General features: G+C 39.9%; 1 protein-coding gene across 1 annotated transcript; it reads left to right on the top strand.

The window, feature by feature from the left end:
* Window positions 1-3762: 3762 nt before the first annotated feature.
* LOC142107641 (neural cell adhesion molecule 1-like) lies at window positions 3763-11796 on the top strand. The gene is made up of 9 exons (XM_075191196.1): window positions 3763-3879; window positions 5717-5800; window positions 5967-6179; window positions 6628-6771; window positions 7934-8071; window positions 8724-8835; window positions 9925-10088; window positions 10255-10438; window positions 10545-11796. Exons 1-9 carry the CDS (start codon window positions 3765-3767, stop codon window positions 10591-10593), a joined length of 1203 nt encoding a protein of 400 aa, XP_075047297.1. The 5' UTR covers window positions 3763-3764; the 3' UTR covers window positions 10594-11796.
* The last annotated feature ends 582 nt before the right edge of the window (window positions 11797-12378 follow it).

Raw genomic sequence — 12378 nt, forward strand, 5'->3', positions numbered from 1 at the left:
GCACACTCTCAACATAAAATTGTGTATGCAACACGACCCCTATTCTAAGAGTCAAAACACTAATAAATGTAACTTTCCATAAAGTTAAATACACAATGCCACCTATTCCATTGGAAAACTTACATGCCTATGACTATATTTGATGTCTTGACTTGAATGTCTTCCTTAAGCATATTGCAATTTGAACAGTGACACCTTCAGGTAATAAACTATATTGCAATAAAACGTATCATCCGAATTAACAACAACAAAATTTGTTTAGGAAACAAATTAACCAAAATACGTTATAACATTAAAATAAAAGCTAAATATTAAACATGAAATGAAAACAATTAAAACAAAACATAAAATTGCATAAAAGCTACTATGTACTGTAATTACTGCTGTCATATTTATTTCTATTATTAATTTAATACGCCCTATGACGTTTTATAATCACTCAATTATACATCAAAAATGCGCAATGTTTTTTGTTTTTTTTTCCGCCATGGCCTTTTAAAGTGTTTATTCTGATGATGCTGTAACAATATTTTGTACAGTAATATTCATTTATAGTTTTTTTCGCTTTGCCAGACAAGTTGTTTCGTGTTAAACAACAATGGGATTCACACCAGATTCCAAACCTCCAGTGATTGTGAAGTTGTCAGTTGAGTTTTGCAGACACAACGTGAGACTGTCCAGCTTTCTGCCGAGGGCGCTGACAAGCCACGCGTGGGCTCTGTTTTATGTTCCTCACTTAGCCTCTGCTTACGTCCAACAGATAACTTTCCCTGTGCGACACTGGAGGAGCTGCTAGCGTCAAATAAAGCTTGTTGCCCCTCCTTGGGTGTAGTTGGCATCCGGGCCTTGTATATTTAGAGACCCCTTATCAGTGGTGGGCACTGAAAGATCAAATGAGAGGAGCGGTGGCAGGAAACCATGGAACAGCAATTAAGAAAAAAGCCAAAAGACTGAGTACTAAGAGAACAATTATCAGCCCTCGCTGGAGAGCATCAAAGGCTATCAAAAACATGAAGACACGTCAGCAAGGCATTAAAAGCCAGACACAGTGGGAGCAGCTGGGACCACGGACAGAGTCTTGTATAAAAACATGGCAGTGTGGTTGTTATATACGGGGGCTCTGGCAAATGATAGGGTTCTACTCTCATGGGTTTCTGTGGGTGGGGGGTACCAGTATTTATCTACACAATTACATTTTCTCCAAAACATTCATTGTTTCAGCCTCTTTGCATGAAGTTTGGGATTTTCTTTTAACAAGCAATGTTCGATGATTACAGAATGACTACATTTCTGGGGGTCTCCACAAAAAAATTACCAAGAAAACTTGATTCGGGTAATTTTTCTAAAGACGTGTCGGGGGAGTAGGGGCTTTTGATGTCATAGAGCGAACATTTTCTGAATTCTAACCCTGCCGTCATTCCAGGGCGTTTCCTGAGGTCGAGAGTCACGTTCCAGGGGCCCCAATGTCTGAGCACACACTTTGTTTGACCTCCTAGACTTCTCTTGTGCTGCAGCCGTTCTCTTCAGATTCACTACCACGGCCCATCCAACTAACCCTCCATTGTTAAACGTGCTCTGAAAACAATGTAAATCATGAGATTATCCTGATTATATATCCCTTAGTTTGGTAAGTGATCCCCATCCACTATCACTAACGTCCGACCCCCGCAATGTATTTACTTATTACCTACAGACTCTCCCTGCGCTCTCCTAGTCTTGTTATATTGTCCACTAATATCTGTTCCCCCACGTACATTATTTTGCAACGTGTAAGGAAACTAACGGGGTTCAACCTTAACATTTATCCCATATTTCATATGTTACACTCAGATACCCCCAGGTCCCTCTATTATCTGAGGCAAAGAATCTTCCATCCGAATACAACTCCATCGGTATTCACAGATATTCCCCAATGTAATTCACAACTGCTCAAGATCAAGTGTTCAGAACTCTATCAATAACAGTTGATTAATGAGGGATTAATGGGGTAGGGGCACTTCTCACACTCTGATTTCACTGCTAATTAATTTTTTTTTTATCAGTAATAACTTAATCCCCATATGTGAGAATAAACAGGTTGGGGCTCATTGACTAAAGTCAGCAACAAGCGGCCGATTCTGCTACTGTTCCACAAGGTACCTGTTTGATTTGGCCCTAGATACAGCAGCCAAATTGAGCGGACCATTGAGCTGAGTGGCCAGATGGCTTACGTTATGACTGGGACCAAATAGAGCAGGCAGAAGGTGCCATAGCACCCTCTGGCTGTATTTACCGACATGTCCGATAATCATCATCATCAATTTATATAGCGCCACTAATTCCGCAGCGCTGTACAGAGAACTCACTCACATCCGTCCCTGCCCCATTGGAGCTTACAGTCTAAATTCCCTAACATACACACACACAGACAGAGAGAGAGACTAGGGTCAATATAATAGTAGCCAATTGACCTACTAGTATGTTTTTGGAGTGTGGGAGGAAACCAGAGCACCCAGAGGAAACCCACGCAAACACAGGGAGAACATACAAACTCCACACAGATAAGGCCATGGTCGGAAATTGAACTCATCACCCCAGCGCTGTGAGGCAGAAGTGCTAACCACTGAGCCACCGTGCTAAGTGTTTAGGCTATTTCGATCAGATTATATTTCGGCATCCAGGTTGTTTATAAGGCCACACACATGCTGCGATATCGCTGAGTGTCTGGCCGTCGCATCATTGCATTAAGATGCAACATATACAATGAACCACAGCCAGCACCCCAGACATTTGTTGTCAATTCAAGTCATTTCAAAAGTAAAATATGACAAACAAAGCACAAAATTCAGAGCTAGCAGTCTCCCCATCTTCTTCTATACGTTATGGGCCCCGTTTAGTGCATCTCTCAAAGGTTTTCCACCTCTCTACATATCTAAAACGTCATAAAATTATCTCCACAGTTGGTAATATCACATAAACTTGATAGCAGTAGCACAGTGGTTAGCAATGATGGCTTAAAATGCTAGGTGCATGGGTCCAACTCCAACCTGAGCACTATCTGTATGGAGTTTGTATGTTCTCCCCGTGTTTGGATGGGTTTCCTTTCACAGCCCAAAATCCATGCTGTTAGTTTGCTTATCTTCTGATTAAATTATCGTGTTTGTGTGGTTTTATTAGCAAAATAATTTACAGTGCAAAGATACTTTTGAAAAGAAAATCTTCTTCAAAACTAATATTGTATAATTGCATACTTTATAAATGTACAATGTGTTCGTCAATAAAGGACCACCTGTAAGAAATGCCAAGTGTAACATTCACAATTTCTTTAGCAAATTCATTGGCTGTGAAATGGTCAACTATTTTTTTATTGCAGAAGCTCGTCGTCCTGCTAGCACTTCAATCTATTTAGAGGAAGACCACTGCCTCTAAATACTGTCTTTACATGACATCTGTGTCTGTCCTATAAATCAGATCTATAGTGTAGTTGTTCTATACACAGTAGATGGAGTTATTTGAAGTTAGATGACAGTGTGAGCCCCCTTTCCTTCCTCCGTAGTGCAGACACACGTCTCGTCTCCCAATTGCTTCCCCCCCACCCCTCCCTCCCCCTCCTTTCCTCTCCCCTATGGATTCAGGAGTCCCCAGTCCTGAGTCCTGGCGCCTCACAGACTTTAGGATGACATAGTAGTGAGGTGAGCAGGGAACTGGACGTGATGTGGGGTGAGGAGGGGGCTGTGTGAGGGGGGACAGAGGGCAGGGTCTGGGACAGGAGGGTATAAATCCCAATGTGGGTAAGCAGATGCACCACATACAGCCACAAGGACCAGACGACATTGTCCAAGGACAAGATGTCACCACAAAGATGCTCTGTGATTTTATTGCTCCTAACGACACATTCAGGTGAGCAAACTTTATTTAATTCATATTAATATCTTAATATAATATTCTAATTACTCATTCTATCGACACTGCACACAATTCTTAACTCTTGCATTTGGGACTAATATTTTTCTGAATGTATCCAATATGTGACAGATAAAACAGTGTTTTGTTTCTTTTACTTGCAATATTGACATAAATGTAACATTGTCTGTCTTGTCCACTCTCGTGGAATATCCTTAGCATCTGAACTGTGATAGGTTCTAGAAAATAACCCCATTGTCTTAATAATTTGTTTTATAGACTAGGAGAGACACGTTAAAGGCTTGTATCTTTATTACCCAACACACACGTGAATTTATCCGATATAATATTCCACTGGTTTGCTACATTGTGACAAGTTATAAAGGTTTATTTTATGGTGCTAAAAAACTTGAATGTGTTGTAACTCACAGCAACCGATCACACAAATGTACTATAAATCCCAGCGGTTAGCAAATGTCTAATTTAATCAGACATCTGTATAATGCTTAACTCCTCTCAGGGGGAGGATAATATCAGATGGTTTATAGGACAGTCTTAGCAACAGAGAGGTAATTAACAAGTAGATTTTTATGCAAACTCAGCATCATGAATGATCGTGAGTCAGCTACGTGGCTGGATTTGCATTGTCCTCTGTGCATAGGAAAATATTCTAGGTGATATTAACCAAGTAGAATTTATCTTGGCTGATCTTGAAATCACGGACATCATCAAGTGTCATTATGCAGAGTTCTAATCGGGGATTATTCTCTGTAGCAATTGATTATTTCATTAAGCGCTACGGAATATGTTGGCGCTATATAAATAAATGATGATGATGATGATCTCTTCCGGCACCAATAAGAAGCCTTGTATTAAATGTGTACTTGTCTAAGAGTATACGACTCTTTCACCTGTTCAGGAATCTCCACTACACAATGGTTATTTATAAGTACTTGCCAGTGCGGAGGTAGAAACTTAAAGCAACAGGATATTTAAAATAATAATCAGTGTTATTATTCTGTTTAATGACATTCTGAATGGATTAAGATATTAATCTTTTTTTATATGAGCAATAAAGTACAATAAATATTTGATTTGTAAAAAGGATTCTTAAAAATCAGAAGTTACATTTTTATTGTTTTAAATATTAAAAGGAAAATATCTGTAGAACCATAAGATTTGGGTCTACCTAGAAGTGCTGTTTTTGGGAATAACTGAATTGATAATTCTTAAGCAAATATTATTATTGTTAATAATTGATGTATTTCTAAAGCACAACATATAACACAGGTGCAGTATTGTTACAGACAGACTATATAATCTTATTATCAATGAATGAAAAGAGTTACAGATAGTCAGCACACGTGTAATATTCAGTGACCGCAGGATGAGGGGTGAAAATCACACAGATCAGCCGATATCTTTGGCTGCTGTTCAAATCTCTCAGCAGGAAATACACGTAAATGTTTTTGTATTCTTAACTTATTACTTAAATTAAGGGTAACGTGTGGCCCTTTTGAAGGATAGAGGGCCGCACCATGCAACCCCCAAAGTGAATTAGGTTGTCCACATCCATGTTTAAGCTCACAACAACTTTTAAGGTGTTTTTTTCCATCAATTTATTTGATGTTAACACTTATATTCCCGCTGTTGCTCTCAACAGTTTTAAAATGGTTAAAATGAAACTTCTAATATATTTGATTTGCGCTGATTGATCAATAATAGAAACATTTTTAGTTACTACAGAGAATCCTTCTCAAACAGCAAGACACTGTATGTGGATAGATGAAGACGTTACGTTGTATAATGTCCTTTTTTTCCCCCTATCTTCTAGTGTATTGCTCTAAACCACGTCTGGAAATAATCCCAGCTGATGGGAAAATTAATTTAGGAGGAAGCCAATACTTCTTGTGTAAAGGTAAGAGAGATTCGGTCAACGTGTTCTTCTACAAGCCCCTTTATCTATATAAAGGGGAGTCAGATATGAATTTCCAGTTATTTATAGAAGGTTTGTTTTTAAGCCCTAGTGACAATATTATACAAAAAGAGATTGTACTGACATATATCTTATGTTACCCCGATAGCCAATTTTGAAACAACCTTGAAGTGGCTCATTTCTGACGATGAGGAAATTAGTGATGAGGAAGATCGTTATAAGGTAGAAACAATTGATGAGACAACGCAGAGTCTAACAGTAACAGCATCCAAGGTGGAGGACGACTACATCATCAAATGTCAAGCAGCGGAATCCTCGTCCCAAGAGGCAACATACGTCGAGGTCAAGATCAGCATTATCCGTAAGTTCTGCTGTGTCCCATAACAACTGTACCCCCTGCAGTCTCGGTAGTTTCTCCACTTAACTTAGGGATGCATGTCGTTGGAATAAATGGACAAGTGTTCTGAGAGCTTTGTGCCCTGGTTCATAGACAGTGATAGCAGCAGGGACACCTACTGCTGATAAAAGCAAACTTACCGAAAGTCTAACGAGGAGGAACCTTATTACAAAACATGTTTCCAATTAAATAAATTGCAAACTCTAATTTGAACATATTAACAAATCTACATTTTGTTGCTGGTTTCCCCTAAATTCTTGAGGAAATCTTCTGTTTACAAAATTTCCTAATCTGCAGGAAAAGAAATTCCCAAAAAAAACAGTATATGAAATGATAAAATATTCCATTCCCTGCCACATAGCACGACTTGAAGTCTCATAGTATCAATGTAACTTAATTTTCTTTCCTACAGAGAAACCAAAGTTTGTGGAGGACGTAGAAACTCGGAAAGAATTTACAGCCCAGACGACGGCTCAGCTGCCGTGTGCGGTGGAAGGGATCCCTCGTCCCGAGGTCACCTGGTTCCGCAACGGAGTGGCTGTCACTAAACAGCCAGGTCAGTGTGAAACATCTGCTACACAACTACACAACTAATCTGCCCAACACGAAACATTTATCCGTAGAATCAGGTCATTGTTCTAACACAGGCCTGGGTCCTGGTGACTGCGATACCTATGTGGAATATACATTCACAAAAGAACACACGTAAAAAAGAAAACAATTGAATTAATGTCACCTGTTAATAATATAAGCATTAAATGATAAAACAGTTAAAAATTATATATATGTATATATATATAAATATATATATATATATATATATATATTTCAATTAATAGATTTATCAGGATGCTATTAATATCTACTGAGCATAAAATACATTTTTACAGTTGTTCCTGATTGCAAACACATATTATAGCTGTATACACAGCCGTCACCACTAGTAATCAGGACTTAGACTAACCCTGTAGCTGGAGCAAGAGATACAGCAGAAAAACAAGTAACTTTGACATGCCTAGAGCTGGTTCCAGACGTGCTTGTAAGTGGTTGTATCCTAGTGCCTGGAAACCACCCTCCAAGTCTGGGTCACTGTATAATTGAGGTGGCTGGACCCTGTTCCCACTTCACATGGCTCTGCTTGAAAAGAGAGAGCTGTGTGCACCTAACAGTAGTGCACGCAGCATTGCCCTTGTATATTATAGGGATAGGAAGAGTTGGAGAGCAGCCAAGCACTATCTAAAATTATAGCCACACCCCCATGCATGCTGGTCACACCCACTGGTGGCATGGTGTGGAAACCCCCCTCTAAAAATCCTGGTACGCGCTTGAGTTTGGCACTTGACTACGAGCAAATGCCCCTTCCCCACCTCATCCACTCCCCAAAAACGTAGGCTGTATTAAGTGTCCTCTGCATACGGAGTCGGAGCGTTTCCTGCGTATGGTCCGGTTCTGAACATGCGCAGATCAAATTTGCGGATTATAAGTACAAAATCGGATTGATGGATCAGGCCCTGTATGTTCTACTAGATACTTCTCAGGGGGGGGAGAGTGTATCCCAATAGGTTACTCCACTGCAGTCTGGATGTTGTTCTCCAAAGCTGACCATGCAACTCAGTCATCCGAATAACTAAAACTATGTAGAGAGAATACAGTAATCTCACAATTACTTACAGTACATTTGTATATTTCATTTCATGGTCCTGTTATTTCCCTTACAGGTCGCCTCTCTGTCGGTAAAGATGGAACTCTGACCATAGACAAGATTCAGCTGTCGGATGCCGGGATGTACTTCTGCCAGGCGTTGATCAGTGACAGGAAAGAGACGGACTACAAGAATGTCTCAGTTACCGTCAATGGTGAGGATCTACGTTCTGTCCAGTGGTACTGCCTGGTGGGGACTAAGGGTCTGATCGCTTGTAGAGGAGTTCTGCGTTATATTTGCCAATGTTAGCTTTAGCTTTTGACCCCAGGGTGTACATGACTCCATGTCAAGCATTATAGTCTAATTCTTAGGAGGGGGAATTTAATTCTTAAGGGATGTGCCGCTGAAGACCATTGTGACGTTCAGTTACGCCTATTTCTGGGTACCACAAGGCCCCAACATTATGGGTTTTCTTTTGCACCTCTATGGAGTGTGAGGAAATATCTGTGATGTTGCTTCGCCGCGGGGAGCCCTCGCGGCCGTTCCAGTGGCGCTCTGAGGCCCATGGCGTAGAATTGAATTCCCTCATTAATTTAGACACAGAGAGACAGATTTAGAGTTGGGACACATCCCGAATGTAGATCCAAACTTACGTAGCATCGGTATTTTAAGTTGGATGTGTCTTAATAAAAACCCAAATTAACGTAAAGCGTATAGATGAATCTGGAGCAAATATTCAACAACCGTCATCATGATTAATTATTTTATACAAAAAAAGAAAAAGAATGTGTGGAAGTGATAATCTGGTATTTTAGCACAGAACCCATTAAATTGTGTCTAATTATAACCTATTTGTTGCATTCCAGCTGCTCCGGTCGTACACTTCCAGAATCCCCTGCTAAATGTTACCTCAAAATCCAACGCCTCCTTCACCTGCTTAGTGACGGGACATCCACAGCCGCAGATCACCTGGAAAAAGTAAATACCCATTTGTCCTCTCTCTCTCTCTCTCACTATATGGATCTGATAGGTGGAAGCAATTCGCCTTATGAGCTTTATATGAATTTTACATGATGTAACCCATAGGCCTCAGGGGTGTGATACGGCGACCTTAGATCCACTTACAGTCGGAATCTTATCCGGTACAATCTTATCGGGGCTCTCAACGGAGTACAGGTGTCATCTTCACCTGTTAGGTGTTGACCAGGAGAGCCCCGTGCTTGTATCACCCGTGACACCAATTAACAACACAATAGTTAAAGGGCATAAAACACAATGATCGAACCAACAATCTTAAAACCGCCCACGCATTACCACTAGTCCCCAATACACCTCACTACTGTCCTGGCAATCAAGACAAATGTCTTGGTGAAATAGGTAATTATTGCCATAAAAAAAATTACCTTTCCATCATAATTATCATAAAAATATCTCCTAGGCAGCGGATCGATACTGGAGCTGTAAGAGTTCTTTATTGGTTCGCATGGCCAGTCTCTGATATCCCCGAAGAGCGGCTCGCTCGTGTGCTATGGATCTGAGCGCCCAAATTTGAGCTTTCAAGTTCCACTGATTTCGAAAAAAGAAACCAATAAAATAGTTATTTAACGGGGAGGGTGCCCTAGAAACTTTGGGAGGTCCCTTCTCAATTTTGCTATTGGTCCCCCAAATTTTCTTGGCCCGAGGATATGCTTGCAGGGTAACTACCGGTGCAACACATATGCAGGGACAGTGAGGGTTATACGAAAAAGAATGAACCAAGGAAAAATACATATGATCCTTTAAATATATGCAAATTGCAAATGGTTCAATGGTTAGTTTCCAGAAAGTAAAATGTGTCTACTTGTACTTTGAAAAACCTTTATTGGTTTTCTACTTGTAGCTTTCCATTTAAATTCCATTCCACCCTTCCTCAGTGCTGTCTTTTTCCCCATCGGGTCTACAGTTCATTGTCTGGCACATAGCGATTCATAGTTATCAGCTGGTAAATAATTTAAAGGGTTCATGACACTTAAAGCCAACGGAACACGTTCATCGTCTATAATGGTCTCATATGTGATTGGTCTGCAGAGGGGAAGAGCCGGTGACTCTCGATGGACAGAAATATATCCTAAGCTCTAACCGTCTGGAGCTGTCAATCACAGAGGTGGAGACGTCAGATGAGGGTGAATACACCTGCCACGCCATGAACAGTTTTGGGGAACACAATACAACATTATCACTGCAAGTCATCAGTAAGTCAAACGTCTCTGCAATAATTTCCTAACCAATAAATTTAGCCGTTTGAATTTGAGCTTTCAGTTCAGCTCCATCATGGAAAAAAGGCTTTAATAAAATAATAAAGCTTTTATCAGTGATCTTCTTCTGTTACCTCCATCTAATCTCCATGTGTCACTTTAGATCCTCCAAAGAGCGTTGGAGCCGGATTGATCGCCGGGATCGTCCTGCTTATAATTTTGGGCACCTTGCTGGCCGTGGACTTGAACTGTTATAGGACCAGACAACGAGGATTCTTCATGTACTTCACTACAAATGTACTGGGCAAACCAGCCCCAAGAGTCAAGCTGGAGGAGACTGACATCAAGTAAGTGTCCTTCTCATACCCGTACCCTATCAATGAGCATCATGTCCATGCTATAGGTCATCCGCCCTCTTCTCCAGACTTATATCTTTTCATTTTCTGTTTCCAGGAAAGAGACTACAAGCCATGTGGTCAATATTTCAGGCATTGACGCCTGACAGCTCCCCCCAAAATCAGAGTGACACGAAAGAGGATCCTTTGGGATACAAAGACAAAAACTGAACTTGTTCAAAGCCCTAACTGTGTCCAGCAGATACAGAATAGAGAGAACTCTTCCTTAAGGACTCCACACTGTATATAAATCACATCTCGGGAGCTTCACAATCAAACAGCATAGTAACATGTTTGTATTTGTTTTTAAATACGTTCAATGAGCTAAAGTCATGTAAATATATTAGGAAAAAGCCACAACCTGATCAGCTTTCAACCAGGACAGCTCTGTGTCATGGTTGTTCTGGATGTCCTCCATTTCTGAAAACTCGACTATTTATTGCTGAATGCTGTCGCCGCTGTATACTGTAGCGTACCAGATACCTTACCACCTGAACGAAGAGATTTAACTTTTCCTCATTCCCCCTCTTCTATTATTTCTTGATGGTTGAATGATGAATGTCAGGAAGAATGTACAAAATATTGTGTGAAGGCGATTATGGTAATTAAAGTTTTGCCATTTTTCCTAGAACATTTCCCGAGATAAAATATTAGAATTAAATATCTGAGTTGCACAAAAAATTCATTTGCTTGTAATAATGCTGCTGTTTGTCTTCACTTTTATAGTTTGCAGAACAATATATTCTTAGAGTCTATTTAATTTAATAGTTTCCTTGTGAGGCAAAACTTGTCACAGCCAAGTATCTTGGCTATAGACTGAATCCCCCACTCATGAAAATGATCACAGCTAACGATGCACATTCTCAAAACTCGTTAACAGCCGGACTGGAAATTTAGCCCCTTGTGAAACCCCCTGTACAGAAAATCCTCTTTATTCCTAGCAAAATATTATTTTTCATACTTTGCATAAGCAGAGACTGATAGCACTAATGTCTAATATTAGTCTAATAATGTTATTTTTACATTTGTGTTAATATATATATATATATATATATATATATATATATATATATATATATATATATATATATGTTTCTCTAAGGATGTTAGTTGTCTATGTCTGGCGCAAAATTAAGAAACACCTAAGACTAAGTGCCAAATGAAACTCCCATAAAGTCTTTATTGTATAGGTAATTAAACCCTTTGTCCAACAAACTGTACTATAGAATAATGTACATAGATTATGTATTGACTCCTTATGTGTAAATGTCACAGATTGTTTAAATAAAACACATTTCTAAAAAGTCAAATCTAAGCTTGACGATATTTTGTTACAGATTGTTTATGTATATATTAGTCTGTGTGCCAGTATATGTTGTAAGGATAATAAGGGTATATTAAATATGTTATTAAGCGTTTACTATGTTCTTATACTGTTCCTAGATAGTCTTGTTAATGGCTCTCACCTCTTTCACACTTTTCCTTAGAGAACAATCCTACTAGAGCCAACAGCTGAAACAACTTACAACCCGCAGAGCTCTGTGTTTAATAGTTACTGTGTCAAGAATGTATTTTTACAGTATACACAAATATCTGATATAAGTAACCACACTCATCATAGGCAAACAGAGGGGGGGGGGGTTCCTAGTGCATGGAAACCCCCCTCCAAGCCTGGGGCACTGTATAATTGAAGTGACTGGACCCTGCTTCCGCTTCACATGGCTCTGCTTGAAAAGGGAGAGCTGCATGCACCTAATAGTAGTGCACGCAGCATTGTATATTATGGGGATAGGAAGAGATGGAGAGCAGCCAAGCACTGTCTAAAATTATAGCCATGCCCCCATGCATGCTGGTCACGCCCACTGGCGGCATGGTGTGGAAACCCCCCTCTA

The sequence above is a fragment of the Mixophyes fleayi genome, chromosome 11 (genome assembly GCF_038048845.1).
Source record: "Mixophyes fleayi isolate aMixFle1 chromosome 11, aMixFle1.hap1, whole genome shotgun sequence".
NCBI lineage: Eukaryota > Metazoa > Chordata > Amphibia > Anura > Limnodynastidae > Mixophyes > Mixophyes fleayi.

What these genes read in the sequence shown, in the direction of transcription:
- LOC142107641 (XM_075191196.1), top strand. Translation starts at nt 3,765, where the DNA reads ATGTGGGTAAGCAGATGCACCACATACAGCCACAAGGACCAGACGACA. An exon ending in CCAATACTTCTTGTGTAAAG is followed by an intron (nt 5,801 to 5,966) that starts GTAAGAGAGATT and finishes TTACCCCGATAG; the next exon opens with CCAATTTTGAAACAACCTTG. An exon ending in CCGCAGATCACCTGGAAAAA is followed by an intron (nt 8,836 to 9,924) that starts GTAAATACCCAT and finishes ATTGGTCTGCAG; the next exon opens with AGGGGAAGAGCCGGTGACTC.